The following is a 22045-nucleotide window of genomic DNA, read 5'->3' as shown; positions in this document are numbered from 1 at the left end:
CGAGAACCCTACTGGATTAGACCAAGGTTCTGTCTGGTTCAGCATCATGTTTCCAGCAGTGACCAAACCAGATGTCTCCAGAAAGCAGGACATGAAGATCAAAATGGTGGGAGCTAGGTTTCCATTTTTAAGCAGTGTTTCTGTGTTGAATTATGAAAATATTTGGCTTCCTCAGCTCCATTGTAAAATTTTCTAGGTGCCTAGGTATCCCTTCCTAGGTTTTCAAGCCCTGCTACCATGTATTAGAAAGTAGCTGTAAGTTGATTTTATTGCAGAGGATCTTGAGATACCTTGAATTAGTTATTTGCATTTAAGGTGGTTTGAGTGTGATTATTTCCCATCCTTCTCAGTGTATGCAAGTTTAGGTAACATGGATTAGATGCTTACTGAAACAGGTCTGGAAAAAATTGTGCTGCACTGTCTGTCTGGGCAGCTAGGAGTTTGAAATGCTTCACAAGTATACCATTAAAAATGACTACTTAGTATAACATTTAAATCACAGTAAATGTGCTTTCATTTTCCTCCTCAAATATTTAGGGACAAATACTTGTGGTGTATTGGGACAAAACATTAACACAGGGTATGTTTTGTTGTTTAGTTTACGAAATGCAACAAAATTTCCAATTTGATCACTCTGTCGGGCATCAGAAAATTTCCAACACAAACTTTAAAATGTCCAGTAATTTAATTTAATTGGTAATTCAAAATTTTCCAGAAAACTCACATCTTTAACTGGAGGCCTTACATTTGATACAGGTGTATCAAATACTCATGTCCTGAGAATAAATACTTTTGATAAAAGAAAACTGAAACTGGTAGTTAGGAATTTGACTTCCTCCCCAGCCTTTCCCTTTCACCACCAAGTTGTGTGGTGTCCCCCCCTCCCACAGCTTTACCCACAACTGGGAATTCTAATTTGAGTACAATGTGTTTAAAATTATTTTACATGAATGTGGAGTGAAAGGTTGTGGATGAGTGGGATTGTTTTCCCCCCAAATTGATGCTTTATATGAAATAATACATTCTTTTTTGCTTTCGCATGTCCTATGCAACTGCACATACAGCTTTTGTGCCTGCACAGAGGCCCGTTTCGGAAGTTCTTCAAGGGTTTGCTGCTTGCCCCAGCCTTGGTTTGTGCACTCAAGGGGTGTGTGACTCCTGACTTCCCATTCAGTTTCTTTTCAACCTTTTTTCCGTGCTGGTGTCTTTTCAGCCTCACTAGGCAATACAGTATATATCTTATTTATTTCCCCTCCTCACTTTCACTCTTTTACTTCAGTCTTTACATTTTCCATTTTTATTTGTTTTGGTTACCTTATGGTGCCTCTCCCCTCTTTTTCAGGGCTTATGGTTCTGAAGGCAGCTCCCTTCCCCAAGTGGGAGTAAACCTCCCACAGACAGCCACAGGTTCTGTTATTTGTGCCTCGGCAATGGACATCAGGGACATTTTGTGCCTTGGCCAACACAGCCGGTGCTTTACTAAACAGGAGTGCATGAACAGGGTATCTTGCTCCAGGTACTCCTCTGGGAGCAGCCTCTACTTACAGCAGAAGCTAAGGCCTCTGTCGTCCCCCATCTCTCAAGCATCTACTCCGCATGGATCCTGATGACAGCATTCCTCATGGTCGAAATTCCTGCTTGAGCAGTTGCTGAGCAATTGACGGTCTCGTCTCTTTTAGCCAAGGCATTGTCGGGACCAACTTTAGTTCCGGTGGATCCTATGGTTGTTTTGGGCCTCATTACTTTGGCCTTCTGAAACCTTGGCTGCTCCACAGGCACCAGGAACTACATTGGTCTTTCCAAAGCTCCCCAAGCCTTCGAAGTCGAAGAAGTCTTTGTCATCTTCAAATCCAGAGCCTAAGTAAAAGAATAAGAAGACGGATAAGACTAGGTCGGTACCAAGGGCCTCAGTACCACGAGAAAGTACGTGCAGGGTATTACCATTTGCAGTACCATCTTCTTCTAATCACCTCTCCCAATTTGCATTGGCAAGACCGGGCTTGGAGAAGATGTAACATCTGTTTGATTCACCTGTATTTAGTCCTGGAGGACATTGCACATCAAGCTCCACCTGTGGTGGCCGATAAGATCACAGTAATTGCATCTACCTCTGACAGGGAAATCAGGAAGCGGCAAAACAACAACTGGGTTGCGTGTATTGGCCATAGTAAATATAACTGGAACAAAATCTAATATATTTTTTATCAATATTGTTAAAACATATACAAAGCAACAATAAGAAAGAATACACAAAGAGCAGATAGCTTGAAAGTTCCTGTCCAGGCAGCATTCAGAGCTATTTAATTTTTTTATCGGTCCACCATTTGTATGACCACTGCAGTTCCTTGCCATCCTCAAAACAGTTTTTCATAGTAGAGCCTTTGGACCCTTGTAGATTATTAATTATTATAGCATGTACACTCCTTCGTTGGTACATGCACTAGAGGAAGGATTGGCAAGAGTTTTAAATACATCTGAATACCGCAAGGGCTTCTACTGACAATTGTGCTGTATGTGTTACATACAGTGTCTCTCTCTCTATGTGTGTGTGTGTTTATTTTTTTACTTCCAGGTGAGTGTCGGTTTCTAGGCCTGAATTAGAATAAGTGGTGCTTGATTCTGAATTTTGAAGACAGAAATGGAAGATTTGGCAAATCTCCATGAGCTGTAGCATACAGAATCCTTTCCAGCTCTGCTCTTGTAACTTACATTTATGATTAAGAAGCAGCTTGATCAACTGTGTCATGCCCCCCATGACTGTGCCCAGACCTGCCTCAGACTAAGCGCAAAGCAACAAATGCAGGAAACTAAGAGCCCTGTGGGATTCTTCTTTCTTTCACTATGAGTAACTGCTTGGTGCCTGAGTGTTGGAATTGTTTGTTTTCTTCTGAATAAACAGACTTTCAGCAAAGGAAATGAGAGGAGCCAAATGTTGTTGGGTCAGAGCAAAATGTATAGGGGTGTGAGAGAATAGGGCTGCCTATAAGTAAGTAAATCCACAAAAGTAAATTAACCCACAAAACATGTCAGCATACAGGTGTTAGTCATTTATGGCACATCAGTTGCCTGATGGGAAAAAGAAAAAAACAGCTCTGTTATCATTTTACAATTCTCTCCCCCCCCCCGCCCCGATTTATTTGTATCCCGCCTTTTGCCCAATACTCAAGGTGGCCTTACAAAATTTAAGACATATACATTTTAAACCTAGGAAAAGAAATGTACAAAAATATTTTTACAACTTTTAAGGCTTTATATGTTTTGATCTGTTATATTTAAAAGTTTTAATTGTGAATTGCCAGAGAGCCTTGACTATTGGACATTATAAAAATGTAATAAATAAAAATGAATAAAACAAACCTTTGATTTTGTTGTTGCTGTTCCCATGGGCTAGCATTTTGTAAGATTTCTTCCCACATATCATATGAATTGCTGTAAACTGCCTTGGGAAGACATGTTCTTGAAAATCGGCTTAAACTGATTGAATAAATAACTTGATGCATTTGTGTGAATTTGCATGGAGTTTTATCTTTATTTATTACATTTCTATACTGTTGAACAACCAAAGAGTTTGCATTATGTGATGGGTGTAGCTGTGGCAGTGCCCATTTGTCAATCCAGGGTGAGGGGCTCCAACAATATGTCTGTAGGATAGGGGCATGTTGTTTGGCCTGTTGATACTTTGAGAACATAACTTTGCATCTCTTTGCCAAGTAATTGTGCATATGCTTCAAATGGTTTATTGAGGCATGACTTGTGAACACTTCTGGCTGGCCACTGTTGGGGTCAAAATGCTAGCCAAAGCTGATGCACCCCGATTGGATGAATCCCACAAGGCTCTTCCTACTTTTTTATTCCTGTACCTAATCTTAATTATTTTCTTGGACAGGCAGTTTCCATTTCCAGTTCTACATCTGGATGCCATCAGCAATGTGATTGAGTGAAAGCTCACTCTTTCTGCTGCTTCTCTCAAGTTTCTCTTTTAGTAAGATCAGGGAAAGAATACCTTTCAAAAATATGCAGACAACCATAATCCGCAGATCAGAGGAGCTAGGAAGACACTTGATTTTTCCGAGCAGGCACCGGCGGCATTTGGATCCATTACAGTCAGATCTGCACAGCTGTCACTACTGCTGCCATCACCTCTTCAAGGAAGAGTCCCATGTTTTTCTCTGTTGGCTCTGGCACCGAACTACTTGAGCTGTTTACACCCTTGGATTTCTTGATGTAAAACCAGAGGGTGGGTTTAGTCATGGAGCAGGCAGGCTAGAATCTCTGTTTTCTGGCTGAACCTATTGGCTGCTGTCTTAGCATAAACTCTCTTAGAAGTAGGGAGCCATGACATTTTTCCTGAAGAACCTCTGGAGAAAGAAGGTTTGAGTTTTTCAAAAGAAAGACACAGAGAGAGTAAAATATACTTTGACTTAAATAAATATACACCAGAGAATTTGAGTTTTTCAAAAGGAGAGAGAGAGAGAAATATACTTTGATTTAAGAAAATATACACACATAAACAAATACGTTAAATATAATAAAAATGAACCTCATTACAGTCAAGTTACTAAGAACAATATAATGAGATATACATTAAAAGGAAGAAATAGGGTCATGTTTCTCAAACTTGTTAGCTAAGACATTTCTAAACTTCCACACCCTCCCTGATGTGGGATTTTTTTTTAGTAGACTCATCGAGTTCCTACATATTTCCCCCCTCCCTCCAGCTCCTGTAGCTTTTCTGTAGCTTTCTGCGACACCCCTCCACTTTTCTTCTTTGTGAAAGTCAAGTGACTAACTCTTAGTGAAGAAAATCCACGTCTTTACTGTTTATAGTTCTACTACCTACACTTGCAAAATTATTTCTGCTGTCCAGATCCTTCTTTTCTTTCCTTACTACATTTATATGCTGCTTTTCTGCCTTGTCTCTCCCTAAACTTCCAGTTTGAGGAAGCTTGGCTGAGCACAGGACTATAACGCAGAGGCCCAAGGGCCACTTCCTGGGACCTCTCTTTGTTTAGTTCCCTCCTCAGTACCATCCTTCTGATTTTATGGACCTACTTCATAAAGTACTTTTTAATGTATGGAAGATCAGCTCTTCTTGGGTTGCTGGTTTTAAACCATTTTTCAGGCAGCTATGAATAATCCAAGGATGCTACTAATCCCTAGTAATCCCCTTGCTTGAAAGCACTTTGAAGGAAAGCCTGAGTTGAGGAGCTAAGGATGGGGTTACATTGGGAACATCACAAAACACACACACACACCCCTGATAAGATACAGGCTTGAGAAACTGACAAGGAGAAATCAGGGATTTAAGGATGGACATAAGCATATTTAGTGCACGAACACTAGCGTCACCGAAGAAAACATGATTTCTGTGTGACGTTTGGAACTGCACTTGGAGGTCCCACTTGGCTCTCCTAGCTTATGTAAAGACACCTGTGGTTGGAGGAGGAAGAATTTTGCTCTGCCTTTTTCATAGATGACAGGGCACTAAACGCTGCATTTCAAATCCTATAAGCCAATTTCTTTACCTGCAGTCAATTTGGGTGGCACTCTGTGTGGGAAATCTTTGCTAATTACAAGTTGAAACCCTTTTCATTTCATTACTAGTGAAACTGTAAGCAAACATCTTACTCTTCTTTGGCTAAATCATGGTATGTCTGCCAGGTGGCTGGATCTGCTCTGCAGGCATAGGTGAGACCATGTAATCCCGCCTACCAGGTGGCCGTGGAGGAGATGTAAAAGTCTTTCTTTTCCGCCACAATTGCGGCCTCAGTGAAAGTTTTTGAGTGATTAAGGACTTGGTTTGTGCAAGTCTAGTGGGAGGAGAGGAGATTCGCTTGGAAGCATGTTGCGGTGAGTTTATGAAGCACTTCAGTGACGAATTTGCTTGTATCTGCGGCTGTCTTGATGCCACCGTTTGGGCAGATCTAGGAGTTATGTCCAAAGAGCCACCTAGTTATTCTTCTTGGAATTGGTTTCAGTTATTACGAGCTGAGGATGTCGACAGGACATTTGTGGGGTTGGACTGACTCCTTGCCCTCTCGATCCTTGGCCATCCTGGTTAATAAAAGCAGGTGGGGATTGACTGGGTAGATCTAGGAGATGATTAATGCCTACTTATGTGAGGTGGATGTTCCCACTGCATTGAAGGAAGTGGTGGAATGGCCCCTTTTGTAGTCCTCCAATTGCTAATATTCCTTTTAGAGGCAAGGTACTCAAAGTTGTTCTAAATGGATGTTGTTTTTTAAACTTTTGGTGGTTTTAAATTTTGTATATCTGTTTTTAATGTTCATTGTTTTTAACTTTTGTAAGCTGCCCAGAGAACTTCAACTATGGGGCGGTATATAAATGTAATAAATAAATAAATAAAAATAAACAAAGTGGTGTCGTCTGTCCAGCTGTATGCAATCCTGTAGGAAGCAGATTGTTTAGACCCATTTCAGTCTGGTTTCCAATCTGGAGAAACAGTCTTGGTAACCCTGGTTGATGGCCTTTATTGGGAAAGGGCCAGGGGGAAAGCTACCCTGTTGATCCTCCTGGATCTCTCTGCAGCTTTTGGCCGTGACATCCTTCTGGAGAGGCTCTGCAGATTGAGGGGGGCACCATTTTGGGGTGGTTCTGATCTTATGTGCAGAGGCACTACCAGGAAATAGCCCAGGGAGACTATTGTTTGTAAATGGTGCCACCCTTGTCAACCAGAGCCCTATCTTCTTGGAGACCTAGTGTCCTTCAGAAGGGGTCAACTACCTCACCATGCAACCCTTTTCATTTAAAAATCCATCACATTTAATTTGGCACTTGATTACCCCTTTACATCGGAGCCATTTAGTGATATATGTGCATATATAAACCAGCCCTGAATGTATGTTTAACTATAGAGTGGGGAGATATTTTGTAGAACAGCGGTGTGTGAATAGATGCATCCTTTCTGAATTATCCAAGCCATTCTTTAAAACCATGAAAGCTGTTGGTTATTAGCACCATTTGTGATAGCAAATTTGATAAGTTAATTACATGTTATGTGAAGTAATGAAATAACAGCTTGAAGTAACAAAACTAGTTCTGATAACATCAGGCTCAAACCAAGTCTATATAGGAAAAATAAGTCTTCTGTTCCTCTTCCCACCCCGCTTTTGTTTCTTTACTGGCTGTTTTGCAGGTTTGAACCTAGTAAAAAGAGTTGAAAGCGTTGAATCAGAGAAACAGGATTTGGGGTCTTGTGAGAATGAATTGTTAGTTTCTCTCTTGCCGTGCTGATAGCCCAATTGTTTGTTCTGTCATTTCTGATCTGAACAAAACCAACAGTCCAGGATCTGCAGCTCCATTAAATGATTCAGTGTTTCAGTGTTGCCAGACCCTGCAACAACAACACCCAGTTCAGCCCCCATTTGCAAAAAATGTTTCAAACAAAATGGTGTCCAGTGTGCCCAAATTGTCAAAATTAGTTTCTTTGCAAGTTAATTTTGACCCTTTTGGCACCCTGTAGCACCTCTGGATCCCATTTTATTTTTATTTTTAATTGTGCTTTATTCTACCCCTCCATTTTTGGCACCTGTAGATGGGGGTTCAAACCCACAGGGTAGGTTCAGGTGCTGGGTCAAAATGGCCCTTGACATTTTGGGGAGAGGGAGGCATTTCCTAGTCCTGCTACCTGAGGTCTTTGTAATTGGGGGCGGTGTGCATGTAAAGCAATGGTGGGCTACTCCTGGCCTTCTGGGTGTTTTGCCTACAACTCCCATCAGCCCTCACCATTGGCTAATGCTGATGAGAATTGTAGGCCAAAATATCTGGAGAGCCACAGGTTGCTCACCCCTTATGAGTAAGTCTCCAGCCCTCACAAAGCTTTGCCCAAGGGAGTGAAGGCTGCATTAAGGTTAAGTGCCTCTGGAGAAGGCAGATCTGACTTCCTTGACAGTCGTTTACATGGTAATGATGTGTCTTTGCAGTCCAGTTGAATGCTGGCACTGATTATGGAGAACCCCCCATCTTCTACCTCTGTCTGGGTAGAAAATGGTCTGAAAGCAAATCTCCCTCCCTCATTCACACGCTCTCTCTCTCTCTCACACACACACGCCTGATTCAGATAAGAATCGATTCATGGTTTAGAACAGGGGTAGGCAACCTGATGCCCTCTAGGTATTTTGGACTACAGCTCTCATTAGCCCAAGCCAGCATGGCCAATATTAAGGAATTATGAAAGTTCTAATTCAATATATCTGGAGGGCACCAGGTTGCCTGACTTTGGTTTCCAGTGATTAAAAATGAGCCATGGCAATCCATAGCCGTTCCCTCACTGCCTCTTTTATATGCAAGGGGAGAAGAGTGAATTCTTCCACATGGGGAACTGTGGTTTGTTCTTATCAGAGTTAGTTAAAACAAACTGGGATCAAGCTGGTTTAGCATCCTGGTTTATTAACTAAGTTTCGTTAGAACAAACCGTAGTTCCCAATTTCATGTATGACACTGAACTAAAGTGCAAATGGGAGCTTTCATTTCTTCTCCTCTTTGTGCACAGAGAAGAAAGAGAGGGGGAAAGGAAGTGTGCAAGCCCAAGACGCGCTGCCACTTGTTCCGGATCATTTAATCTTGGTTTCTGAGTAAGTTGGAGAGAGAGAGGAATGGCAGTAGAGTCCAAGCCGGATGAAGGACTCTTTCAGATAGTATGTGTGTGATGGTGATGGGAGAAGGGCCAAACCTTGCCAGCTGAAGGATGGGACTTGGCTTATTGGTAGTCAACTAAGTCCAAACTATCCTGTATGTTATTACATAGATGAGGTTAATGAACATTATCTGCCTTTTAAACTTCTTTGAGTGTTCATAGCATTTTCCAGCCTTTATCACAGTAATCCTATATTCCTTACAGACACATCCTGTGAGAACCTGCTTCAGGTTCTGTGGACCTGCAAACCTGCTAGACTGCAACTCAGTTGGGATTTAAGCTGCAGGCACACTCTTAACATACTTTTATTTTTGGCAGATGCTACTTTGATCTTACTGTTTTCATTTTGTGCCTTAAAAGGATATGTTTGATGTGCTGTTCCTATTTGGCTATTTCAACATAATTTGTCACTTAGAATTGCTTTTGTGGAGCATTTTTGTAGGACAGAACATTTATAACTATATATCTTTATTTTGTGTCCTTAGAGGCAGTTTTTATTACGTTCAAATGTGGGATTAGATTATGAGTGCCAACAAGAACGCCCGCTACAATCGTTTCTCCAGTGGTGGTGCAACAAACGGCGCTTCTTCAGGAAACACTAACGGGGTAAGCGAATACGCTAGAATTTTGGGAATGCATGTTTAGAGTCTGTCCGTTGCTTTTACACCCTTGACTTTTAAGAAAAACTGGCAGTGCCGCTCTTGACAACTGTGATCACATCCAGTCAAATTACAGTTTTATCTTGGTATGGCTGTCTCTTCTTTGCTTATCCTGCATAGCTAGTTCTTTCACTCTCTGGAGCATGCAGTAATGCCTTCCCTCTTTGTTTCAGACAAGAATGGAGACTACTTTTGGGCCTACATATTCTGCAGTAACCACCATCACCAAAGGTCAGTGTTGATCAATCTCTAGTTCTTATTATTACCCCACCTGGAAAGGCTGTAATTTATCTAATCTACCCAGTCTTTCCTTGGTTCATAGAACAAAGAGCTCTGGCTTAGCGGTTTGTTAAAATAACACAGGACCTGCCTTGCTGGCTCAGGCTGAAGGTCCATTGAGGCTGAAGGTCCATCTGTCTCCAGCATGACTAACTAGGAGCCTCTCGAAACTCCAGAGCAGGGCACAGTGGAGATAGGCAGATCGTCCCCTGTTGTGTGTTCCCAGCATGTGATAATCAGAGCTAGGCTGCACCTTATTGTGGAGGTGCCATTAGATAGTTTATCGAAAGAGCAAGTAGGACCTGCGACAAATGTTGCAGTGTGGAGTGATTCTTTTCAGGATTCCAGACAGCAAGCCATGCCTTCTTTCAGAATACGCCATCCTGTCTTGCACCCTCCCCGCGGCTGGCACTCAACATTCTGTACCCACTGAGAATGCTTAGTTGTCATTGAGTGGGTTCACATAGCACTATAACTCAAACTCATAGTTGAATATGGGTTGAGTGATGGTTGTCATTGAACTGTGGGTTGTCGTTGAACTGTGGTTTATTGTGTTGTCTTGAACCCAGCTGAGCTAACAAACCATGGTTTGTTAACCGCAAACTACCAGTAATGAGAACCCATGGTTTGTTATTGGGTTGTGAACTGTGGGTTGTTCATGGTTAACAAACCATGGTTTGCTATTGTGGTTGGGTTCAGACAACTGACTTTTCAGCAACAATCCACAGTTCAACAGCAAACCATGTTCAAACCATACTCAACCTTGAGTATGGTTTATCATGTTGTGTGAACCCAATGTGTTGTTTTGGAGGAGTTCCCCCTTAATTTGTGTGTGTGTGGTTCTGCAGGTCTTGGGGGTTTCCTCAAATCTGCTGATACCTCCCTGTTGTGTGTGGACATTGCTGCTTTAGCGCTGAGAGAATGAGTTCACTATTAGAATATAGGACTAGGCAAATCCACGGAATGTGGGACTATCAGCAGCTAATTGTTGGCGTTCTGCTACAGAACGTCTTCCCACTGTAGAGCTGTTAATGAATCATTTCATTCCACCCCGGGGCTAGTTACACATGCAGGCTCTTCACTTAATGACTTCAGCATCAAGGGTGGGGGGAGTCTGGTGTCTAAAGTGGATGTGATGGGGCAGCCATCTTTACTTTTGGCGAATGTACTGCAGAGGGCAGACATAACAACCAAAGTGTGGACACTGCTGCTCTTGTGGGGAGCAGCATCAATTGGGGTTACAAAATAACAATTCTGCCTTATTTCCTCGTCCCCCCACTTAAAACCCAGTGGAGAGGAATTGGGAAGTTCTTCTTTTTTACCCCTTTTGCCTGTGTGAGTGTGGGGAGAAGAGGATATGTTTTCTGGAGCTGCTCGATAAGGATTGATTTATAGATGGAGACTGAACGCTCCTCCAAATTAATAATCTGATTTATATATGGGAACTGAATCTGTTATGTTGCAGAATGTTTAAGGTATCTGTCCTGATTCTTCTTTTAGCGGATGGAAATAGTACGTTCAAGCATGGCCGGACACCCTCCTCTTCCAGTACGCTCACTTATTCGCCACGTGACGAGGACGATGGCATGGTATGTGCCGTGGAGAGGGGGCTTGCAGCTGCCACAGACGTGGCAGAATTGGGGGCGGGGTTAGGGTTGATGGCTTTGACAGACTGTCTCTGCAGTTCCCATGATTCTGCTTCCAGTCCCCATTTCTTGTCTGCTGTTTCCCCTACGCATACCTGTAGATGGCACTCCTCCCCACGGTATGCTGCGTTGTGTGCAACACAGAATGTGGGGACACAAATCTGTCTGTGCGGTCAATTAGATGGTGCCACCAACAGACCCCAGAACTGTGTTAAGTGTTGCATCAATAGGCCTCAGCCCGGAGGACTCTATGGTAGAGTGCACTCAGTCTTCAAGATGGAGGGTTGGTGTCTGCTGTTATCGTTTTATATCGGCATTTTTACAACAGATGTGTGTCCTCTGGCTGGCTTTGTGCAACTGTCTCAGCCAAGCCTACTTTACAGGGCTCCTGGGAGGATAAATGAGAATAGAAGCCTGCAAAGCCTTAGCTAGTTACTTCAGATCAGTGTCTTGAATACACACACTGTGCCCCCTTAGGAAGCCCCAACTGGCAGAAATCCCCTGTCCATATAGCACCCCTCTGCCCCCTTAGCGTTCTGGCCAACAGTCTCCCAGTTCTCCCTTGGTTGCTCGCTTCCTTGTTCCCAGTCCTGCCCAGTCCCTGCTGTCTGTTTAGCAACTCCTTTCTTCAACTCCTTTGGTCCTTCGGGTTGCTGCTGTTGCAGTCACTATCAGCTTTGGTTGACTTCTCCTTTCACCAGCCTGCCCCTTCTTGGCCCACCTCCCTCCCTCCCTCCCAGTCCTCCTTCTCCCTCCCCTCTAGCATTCTGACCTTCTTGAGAGGCCCTTTGTATTATTTATTTATTTATTGCATTTTTATACCGCCCAATAGCCGAAGCTCTCTGGGTGGTTCACAAAAATTAAAACCATTCAAAGTATAAGACAAACAGTATAAAAGCATGATATAAAATACAATATAAAAGTACAACCAGGATAAAACCAGCAGCACTGCAGAAATACAAATTTAAAATAAAAAAATTAAAACAGCAAAGTTAAAATTAAATTTATAGACTGTTAAAATGCTGAGAGAATAAAAAGTTTCAGACCTGGTGTCTGAAAGAATATAGTGTAGATGCCAGGCTAACCTTAGGGAGCTCATTCCACAGCCGGGGTGCCACAGCAGAGAAGGCCCTCCTCCTGGTAGCCACCTGTTCCTGCATGAACAGGAGCTGAAGCACGTTATGAGCCTGAGCTGTTAGGAAATGATACCCTTATATATGAAATTTGTATCTCCTTAGACCTTTGTTGTTTTTGCGTTTATCCTATGTTGTATATTTAAAACTTGTTTTAATATTTTTGGTATGTAAGCCACCCTGGGAACGTTAATGAAAGGTGGGCAATAATTGTTTTACATTTAATGAAATCATTTATTTTAAAATTAAGAAAGCACCCTTCTCTGTTCATGTTTGCCTCCAAACCTGGTCCCGACTTATTTGATAGTATCCTGCACCTTCAGCATAACATGCTCCCAGTTCAACTAACAGAATATTTATATATATATATATATATATATATATATATATATATATGAGACTAATAAATGATAAGCAGGGAGACCCTGCTTACCCTACCCTGTGCCTGTTTGCATTCTCTTCCCCTCCTGGTTGTTTTACTATGATTTTATTAGATTGTAAGCCTATGCGGCAGGGTCTTGCTATTTACTGTTTTACTCTGTACAGCACCATGTACATTGATGGTGCTATATAAATAAATAAATAATAATAATAATAATAACAACAACAACAACAACAAAATAACAACTGACAGCAGAATAATCAGTGATAAATCAATCAGACAGAGTGGTCCTACAGTTGCTGTGATGGCTTCAGATCTGAATGGCCCAGCCACCATTCTCCAGTGTGGTGTAGTGGCTAAAGTGTTGGACTGGGAGTCAGGAGATCCGAGTTCTAGTCCCCACTCAGCCAGGGAAACCCACTGGGTGACTTTAGGCCAGCCACAGACTCTCAGCCCAACCTACCTCATAGGGTTGTTGTTGTGAGGATAAAATGGAGAGGAGGATGATTATGTGCTCTGCCTTGGGCTCCTTGGAGGAAAAAAGGTGGGATATAAATGCAATAATAAATTTAAAAAATAAAAATGGGAGCATTGAGTGTCAGTTTTGCTGGGTCACCATCAGCCAAACTGAAATCAGTGTTGTAAAGCACTGCATTCACTGGAAAGTGCTGTACAAAGTATAATGTACGATGACTTCTACATATATATTTGTTCATGCTTTAGTACTCTCCAGACTAAATTATGGCAACGTACTCTACATGGAGTTGTTCTTAAAAATTGTCTGGAAATGTCAATGGGTACAAAATACCACTGCCAGTTTGTTGTCTGGCGTGAGGTAGTCAAGACAAATCAGCCTGATCTGCACTGGTTATCTAGGCCCAGTTTATCTAGGCCCATTTCTAGGCCCAGTTTAAGTGCTGGGTCTTGCCTTCAGAGCCCTAAACCGCTTGGGATCTGGGTGCTTTAAAGACGGACTTCCCCCACATGTCACTCCCCAAACCCTTTGCTCAACATCTGGGGCTCTGCTTGGGATTCCACTGCTGGCTGGAGTGTGGTAGGTGTCTTCAAGGAGCAGGGCCTTCATGGTTGTGGCACTAACCCCGTGGAATGCCCTCCCTAGGGAGGCCCCAATGCTGTTAAGATGCCAAGGTGAGCCTCTCTACAGAGAGTATTCGAAAGCTGGACCTCTGATGATGATCTCCAAGTAGGGGCAGGCACATTTTGAGATGGGTGAACGTTCAGGTGTCCTGGCCCCAAGCCATGAAGGGATTTAAAGGTCAAGACCAGCACTTTGAAATGGGCCCAGAAATGGACCATCAGGCAATGCAGTTGGCAAAGTGTGGACGTAATATGCCCGGAATACCTGGTCCTGGTTAGTAGCCTAGTAGTGTTCCGACCTTTTCTGAACTGCCTTCAGAGACAACCCCATGTATAGTGCATTACAATAGTTTTTAGAGATTACCACTGCATGGATAACTGAGGCTGGGCTATTTCTGCTAAGTAAGAAGCATTGCTATTAGATAAAATTACCATAAGACACACCATTACTTGATATACCCCTCCTACTGATGGGGTGGATTTCCTGGTATCTGTTGGTTGCCTCATTTGAGAAGTGTTAACCTATTTGGATCTTGTTTATCAATTCCTGTCCCTTTGCTTTTGTTTTGCTCCATTTTACTACTGCTGTTTTGCCTCTGGGTAGAGCCCATATTTGGCTACTGGGCAGTATTGAAATGAAATAAATAAAACAGATTCATTAATCTGACTGCTGCAGAGCTCTTAAGCTCCCAAGCAGCCCATCCATCTTCCCAGCCCCTTGCTCAGGAGGTTCTCTCCGCTGTGGCTTGAGTAGTGCTGCTGCATTAGAACAGAGGGGTGTGTGGTTCCATTGGCAGCACCCTTTGCTGAATCAGTCCCGGCCAGCTGAAGCCAGGACAAGCTTGGTGATTGGTGGGCACCATGCCCAGCTGGCTCTCCCACCACTACCCACCCCCAAACAGGAAGCCACAAAGCAGAACCCGGACTGAATTGAATAGGAGGAAGTCTCCAACCATCTACGCAAAGAAATTTGGCAGAAGTGAGAGAGACAGCCTAACAACAAGTGCTCTTAGAAACAGCAGAGTCCATGAGAAAAGCATGTTGAGCTTTCGATGAGGGATCGTAGCTGGGAACTGGCACTTCTGGGTAGAAGCCTGGTCGAACACCCAAAGGTTCCATGTTGGGAAGGTGAGCTTATATGTAGAAACATCAGCTGTAGGGGCAAAAGCAGATGCTTGTAAGTCAGAAAGTATCCTGTGATTGTCTGAGATTTGTCTAGCTTTAGCCTCTGGCTTAATAGTTTGGCAAAAAGCAGGAATTATGCAAGTGCGTAGCTTGCATAGAACCAAAAGAGGGAGAGAGGAGTTCTAAAGTCTGAAGTTAGTATTCCTGTTTCTTCAAGTGGGCTATTAAAAACAACAGCAACAGCTTTGCAGGGCAAATGTCTCACCACACTTGCCAAGGCCCAGTCTTGCCCAGACATCCCTGAATTTTGTGTATTTGCAGTTCATTTCTTGCTTCCAGAGTGTGAACGTGTTGCTGTTATGAGAATTCTATTGTAGGAACTCTGTTCACTGTAGAGTTGCTTGGAGTTCTGCTGACTTGTTGTCTTCCCTTGCTCCAATCAAAAGAGCCACAAGCTGGAAAGGAAGCTGAGTTGCAGTTCAGCCCAAGAAATTTAAGGGTTGTATGCAGGGTATCTGGATTCTCTGGAAGTTTAGAAAAGCCTAAGCTTTTTAAGAACCCCAGGGTTGTTTTTTTTTTTTTTGGTTGTGGGTGGAATCTGAAAAAAAATCAATCTTTGAGCAGAGTAATAGTTTGGAGTAGTTTGGAAGTGCACAGCAATGCCTGGTGTAATCCTAGAAGGCAGAGGAGTTGCTGAAGAAGATTTGCTGTGTCCACAGGGCAGGGATTAGAGAGCTCCTGACCCCTTCAGAACAGACAGGAAAAATTGCAGAATAGATTATGCAGAAACAGGAGATGTCAGGTATACTTGCTTAATTTCCACAATTTTGTCAACTTGCAGAATCAAGCTTTTGTTGGCACAGAATTGTAATATGAATTTAGCCCTCAGTGGACCCTGGCTGGTGTGTTTTGCATTTTGTTAAGCAAACCTACCATTAGAAAGAGCTCTCTGGGATCACTCACAGCGCCAGTACCAAGCAGAGGAATCCTGGGCTACCGAGAGAGCTACTGGCCATCACCCTGTCCTGTGTTTTGCAACATATGGCTGTAAGTTAACCACCCCTCTCTCTCTCTCTCTCTCTCTCTCTGCAGCCGCCACGTCTGTCTGACTCTGCCATCTCCGTCCGCTCATTGCATTCCGAGTCCAACATGTCCCTGCGCTCAACTTTCTCTCTCCACGAAGAAGAGGAGGAGCCAGTAGGTATTTGGGGGTTGTGTTCCATAAAGAGATGCAGAGCAGGAATTAAAGGGCTTTCGTGAGTTGCCAGAGTGGAAGGACATCTTCTATCCTGCCTTAACAAAGGAACCAGAATTGCTGTCAAACACTGAAAGCAAATCCATAACATAATCAATGAAAATAAAAATAAAACAAAAATAACAGCAGAATAAAAAATAGCCAAAAAAACCCCACAGTCCTGTTTAAACCAAAAAGCATATATACTTGTGTAACTTTTTTTTAAAAAAGGTGGACGTAACTGCAGCACAGCAGCAAGATCATAAACATGACTAAAACCAGCCTTCAGCCTACACCAGGCATCTGTTAATACTGATATGGCTTGGACAGCGTGATTGCCTTCCGTGGGTTGTTTCAGGGTTATTTGAGGGTTGACTACCCCTCAAACAACCCCCTGCTGCCTGGGTTCGCACAACACGGCAAGCTTGATGCTCATGAGTGTCATGAAAAGATGGCACCCAGCATGATGCAACAGCCCCTGGGGGTAAATTAACCCACAGTGGGCTGTTACGTTATGCAAACCAGCCCACTTAGTTTGGAGCTAGGTGGGTCACAACCGAGATAGCCCTGCTTTTAGTGGGCATCAAACCATACTTCAGTAGACGGGTGACTCCAGAGAAGAACCTCAGATGTTGAATTTAGTGCCCAGGGGAAAACATATGGGGAAATGTATTGAAATCTTGCGCTGTTTTGTTCTCCATGCCATTTATTTACTTTGCTGTCGGACAGTAAATGGCCAAAGTAAATAGTGTTTGTGCAGAGCAAGGGGCTATGGGACAATGTGCAGCAGGGGTTAGCAAGCTTCCAGCCCAAATTCTCAAACCAAAATGGAAGTCTTTTCCACTCCCCACTTTAGGGAGGACTGTGCATACAGTCTAGACTCTGGACCTACGTAGAGCTCAGAACTGTAACCATATTGTCAACATTATTCTACACACACACACACTGTATGTATCAGACGCAGAACATGCTAACACGGAGCCTTTGTAATCTCTTCCTCATATTTTTATTTTATTATATTATTATTATTATTATTATTATTATTATTATTATTTATTTATTTATATAGCACCATCAATTTTTGAAAGTTAGTCTCTTGTTGACTGAAATCACAAGCCGTAGAAGGCTCATTTAATGAAAGGAAGAATTTTTAACTCTTTGTACAGGTTGATTTAGACTCTTAGCAAATTTTCACCTGTTTTGTGCAACGTTGCTGAATGTGATGGAAGGGCTGAAAGCTTCCATTTGATCCCTGTTTCCTTGTCGGTTGTTCCCCCTGTGCAGGAGCCGCTGGTGTTCGCAGAGCAGCCGTCAGTGAAACTCTGCTGCCAGTTGTGTTGCAGTGTGTTTAAAGACCCCGTGATCACAACCTGTGGGGTGAGGAGCTCAGCCGGGCTGCATTTTTAGTTGCGTAGAGGAAGGAGACTGCCCAGCTGGTGCATGTTTTCGGATTGTTTTCCCCCAAGGTGACCGGGCTTGGCTAGGATATCTTTGCTGCAAAGGTCTCTAGCCAGGAGCAATGGCGAACCCACCAGGAGCGTCTCTTGCACACACCCCGTGGGAATTCTGTGACTGGGCTAATTAATTTCAAACCACCACAATTCATAAGAGTCTCTATTAGCAGAGCTAGGAAAGACCTTCCTGTGATTCAGACCTTAGAAAGCTACAGCTAGTTGCAGAAGGCAGTATTGAGCTAAGTGAACGAGGAAATGTCTTGTGTTCTGTGGTAAGGGCATATCCAGCAGTAAACTGCTATTAAAACGAAGAAGGAGCCAGGCAGAAATCCCAAAATTCTGCTCCACAATGTTCCTGTGGCTATTTCAACCATCCCCTGCAGTTTACTCATATTTCTGGGCTGGAATTGCTGTAGGAAGCAGTCTGGCTTGACTTGCAGACACTGCTTTGGCATCTCTGGCAAGAGCGCTTTGCAGCTGTGCAGGCCAGGAACGGCAGTCTAGAGCTGATCATCTGTGCCTGCAATAAGGCTCTGCCAAGCAGCTGAGGAGGAATGAGCAAGCAGGATGGAGCCCGACAGAAAACCCAGCGCGTCTTTGTATGCTGAAATTGTGGCGCCAATGTTTTTCTTGGGTATTGATGGCAGATTCATGACGTGTCTCAGTTGTGAGTCTTTTTTATGCTGTACAGCAGCCTCTTCCCACCTAGAATGCATTCTAAATAAGCCAACAAGTTCATGCGTTGAGCAAAATATTTGTGGGCAGATCAGTTTGCCAAATGGGCAGATGGGCAAGATTATGGTGTTCAGCCAGTGCCATTGTTAATTGCACATTGGAGAGTCTCGTGTGAGGCAGGAGATAAACGAAAGTCAGTTCTTTCATTCCAAAAGATTTCCAGGAAAGAACTCCTCACAAGGAGTATCCAATGCTGGGCTGCAGCCTGCAGGTTGGGAGGAGCAGCAAAGGCGACCTTCACCTCCCCATTCTCCACTCACTGGGTGGTGTTTTGGTTTTCTCTTTTTTCCTTCTTTTGCTGGGCACATGTTTTTAGCCATCTAGCAATGGTGCTTCAGAGGAGGAGGCTGGCAGAGGCTCAGGAGAGCTTTATCCTGACCTCCCCAGTCCCCTCCCCTCCCTGCCCACCAGAATGCCCCCTTCCAACCTTGGAGGCCACCTGGTTAAAAAAAAAAAGCATTCTTCCATTATAAAAGGGTAATTGTGTGTGTGTGGGGGGGGGTCATTCTAACATTCATAAAATTGAAAAATGTATCACCAATCTTCCTGAAATGTACATGTGCCAGAAAGAAAGGTTGGTTTTACATACCCTGAAAATTTCAAGAAGATTGGTGAAAGATTGAGGGAAGGAGGGCAGTTTAAAGTAGAAAAGGGGAAAAATCTCAATCAAAATAGTTCTGAAGATATGCATTGCTGATTATTAATAAATTATAAATTAAATTATAAATTAATTTATTAATAATTATAAATTAATTTTTAATTTTTGTGAACCACCCAGAGAGCTTCAGCTATTGGGCGGTACAAAAATGTAATAAATACATAAATAAATAATTTTTTTTATCCACAGTTTCTGGCAAAATTACAGCTTATTTAATTAATCCAGTGGTGGTGTCTTCTTCCTCCTTCATTGTAGTTGGTGGAATGGCTTTTCTTTTTTAAAAGTTCCCTTCGGTTGATTTTTAATTAATATTCCTTTACGCCATGAGAGCTGGAAGTGGTTGGGAGGGTATCTGTGTCGAATCACTGACTCCCCCTTCTGAAGTCATAGTGCTTCCTTCGACCTGGGGAGGGGGTCCCCACTCTCCTGTGGCCCCTCAGACAATGTCTCGTGGCTACATAGGATCACGTCTTTAGTAGCTAAATGGAACATCCCGTGTTCAGAAGTGGTCTATCTTTGAATACCAAATGCTGAGGACAAACAGAGGTATCTTCCTGGATGCTGAGGGAAACAGAATCCTGGGCTAGCTGGGCATTTGCTGTGATCCAGAAAAGTAATTCTTACGGTCTTTTGTTCTCTTTCTTCCCAGCACACATTTTGCAGGAGATGTGCCTTAACTTCTGGTACGTACTTGAAGCCTTTTTGGAATCTTTCCCTGCTGTCTTTAGTGAGAGAGTTTCTTCCTCTTTTCCTTTCCTCTGAAAAACACAGCTTTGTGCCTATAGAAGATGTGCAGTACAAGGAGTGCCCTTTTCTCTTGCGCCGTGTCTTTTAGAGTGTAAGCCTGTGGACAGGGATTGTCTTAAGAATTGTTTTTGTAAGCTTCCTTGAGAATCTTTTGGCTAAAGAGTAGGATAAAAGTGCTATAATAAATTTTATTTATTTATTAAATTTATATACCGCCCCATAGCCGAAGCTCTCTGGGCGGTTTGCAAAGATTAATAAATAAAATAAAAATAAAATAAATGTCCAGGCCAATTGCAGCTCTCTTGCACCTTTTCAGACTCTGAGAGTTCTCTGTCAGTCTATTTATTTTAGGAAAATGTCTAGTTCTGGATACTTCCTTCAGTCCAGCAGTGTACCATGATGGGTGTCCTTGAAAGACAAGTGGTCCCGCTTGACCGTCCTGTGAGCCCCTCTCTGAAAAGTAGCCTCTCTGTTTCTTCAGAGCCCACGTGGGCAAGAGCCATTCAGGGGGGCTGGAAACTCCATCCCTGGCCTCTGCAAAGCAATGGTTCAGCTCCTACTTTTGACCTGGAAATTTCCCCAGACTTTGCCTATATAGTTGTAACCATACTTCACTGGTCATTTTTATTACTTGGTTTATTTCGTTTTTACATTCTGTGAGTCACCTCCACAGCTATAAAAGCTAAAAGCTGATTCCATTTTTAAAATGATTTCTTAATCATTTTCATTAAAAGACATCAACTGCAGATGGCAAAGCACTCTTCAAAAAGAGGCTGTCTCCCTTTTCTCACATGTAAAACCTCTTCTAAGATGATGCCTGCTATGAGATATATGAAGGAAATATGCTTCTTGCTTCAGAACTATTGTTTTTACCTTTATGCCAATTTAATCAATGCATTAATTGACTAAAATGCCTTTAATTGGATGGCAGCCTTACTTAGAATCCAACTGCTGGCTTGAGCCATGTTTTAGGGTTAAATTTGTCTACTTTCATTTTCCATCTGCCCAATACTGCAGGCCTCCACCGCCATCTATTATATCAGATTTCACACTAAACTGTTTGCCAACCCACTTCAAACCAGCTGATGGCAAACTGTGGTTTCCTAGTTCAGACATTATACTAAATCATAGTTAAGCTTCCTTAGCCATAACTTGGTGCGGTGTCTGAATTGAGCCATTCTTAGAAAATGTATTTCTTCCTGCAGAGAAGTGCCCGGTGGACAATGCCAAACTGACGGTGGTTGTCAACAACATTGCTGTAGCTGAGCAAATTGGGGAGCTCTTCGTTCACTGCAAGTACGGCTGCCAGCCTTCTGCTAGCGGCAAGCCTTCTGTCTTTGAGGTGGATCCCCAAGGCTGCCCATTCACCATTAAACTGAGCTCCAGGAAGTAAGTGGGTGTGAGACCCCCTTCCCAAGAAAGGCCTGTGCTTGCCAGCTCCTCCCCATATTTGCAACTTCTTCTCTGGGGCTTTGGCCTTCTTGCTGGCGTTTGTGCTCTGTGGGGAGCGATGTGGCGTGGGGGGGTTGATATTTTTCTTGCTGTTCTTTATAGCCAATAGAGGATGAACGGTGCCCTGGGGAGAGTTTGAAAGGACAATGCTGCACAGGGGTTCCGTTTTGCAGGCGTATGAGTTGGTGAGGCAGTAGAGCAGGAATGGGGAACCTCCTACCTGCAGATCATGTATGGCCCATGGGAGGTTCCCATCTGGTTGGCCAGCTTCTCTCCCTGGCTCTGCCTTCCCTCTCCTCACAGACCAAAATCTCTTGTATCCGGTGAGCAGCTGATGAAAGATAAGAGATCTTTCTGGCTGAAAATCTCTTTTCTCAGACCAGAGATGAGAGGTTTTCCCTGTCCCTCCCTCCCTCACACTGTATTTAGGCTTCAAAAAATCCCCTATTTGTGCAATGGAGGCTTTTAAAATGTCTAACTGCAGTGGTGGGCAGGGGGGCACTGCCAGAGAGGGAAGGGCTGCGACCTCCCTTTCAAAGAGAAATTGCCCCTCCATTGCTGCAGTCGAACTTTTTAGAAGCCTGATTGCACCGAGGGGTGGGGATTTTTATGAAGGGGGAGTTTGTGGTGAATGTGTATGTGTGTGAGTGAGTGAGTGAGTGGCAGACACACACACACACACACAGAGTATATGAGTGTGTGTGTATGTATGCGTGTGTGAATGATGTCTGGGCTGTCTCTGTGGCCAGAAGCCAGCAGTGAGGTGGTTCCCTGTAGCTACTGTGGC

The 22045-nt window shown here is 43.3% G+C and overlaps 1 protein-coding gene across 2 annotated transcripts in view; it reads left to right on the top strand.

Moving 5' to 3' along the window:
- The window catches only part of TRAF7 (TNF receptor associated factor 7), a 41810-nt gene that overhangs the window by 4279 nt on the left and 15486 nt on the right, over nucleotides 1-22045 (top strand). The window contains exons 2-8 of one of the 2 annotated variants that reach the window (XM_063143040.1): nucleotides 9142-9262; nucleotides 9489-9546; nucleotides 11095-11183; nucleotides 16071-16175; nucleotides 17497-17589; nucleotides 19709-19742; nucleotides 21012-21195. In XM_063143040.1, coding sequence (XP_062999110.1) covers nucleotides 9179-9262; nucleotides 9489-9546; nucleotides 11095-11183; nucleotides 16071-16175; nucleotides 17497-17589; nucleotides 19709-19742; nucleotides 21012-21195 — 647 coding nt within the window. In that variant the 5' untranslated portion in view covers nucleotides 9142-9178. Of the gene's footprint in view, nucleotides 1-9141; nucleotides 9263-9488; nucleotides 9547-11094; nucleotides 11184-16070; nucleotides 16178-17480; nucleotides 17590-19708; nucleotides 19743-21011; nucleotides 21196-22045 lie in introns of both variants that reach the window. The other variant, XM_063143039.1, reaches the window with a different exon arrangement.

The sequence above is a fragment of the Elgaria multicarinata genome, chromosome 17, assembly GCF_023053635.1.
Source record: "Elgaria multicarinata webbii isolate HBS135686 ecotype San Diego chromosome 17, rElgMul1.1.pri, whole genome shotgun sequence".
In the NCBI taxonomy this organism is placed as follows: domain Eukaryota; kingdom Metazoa; phylum Chordata; class Lepidosauria; order Squamata; family Anguidae; genus Elgaria; species Elgaria multicarinata.
The sequence above is the reverse complement of the archived record's forward strand: the minus strand, read 5'-3'. Positions and strand labels throughout refer to the sequence as shown.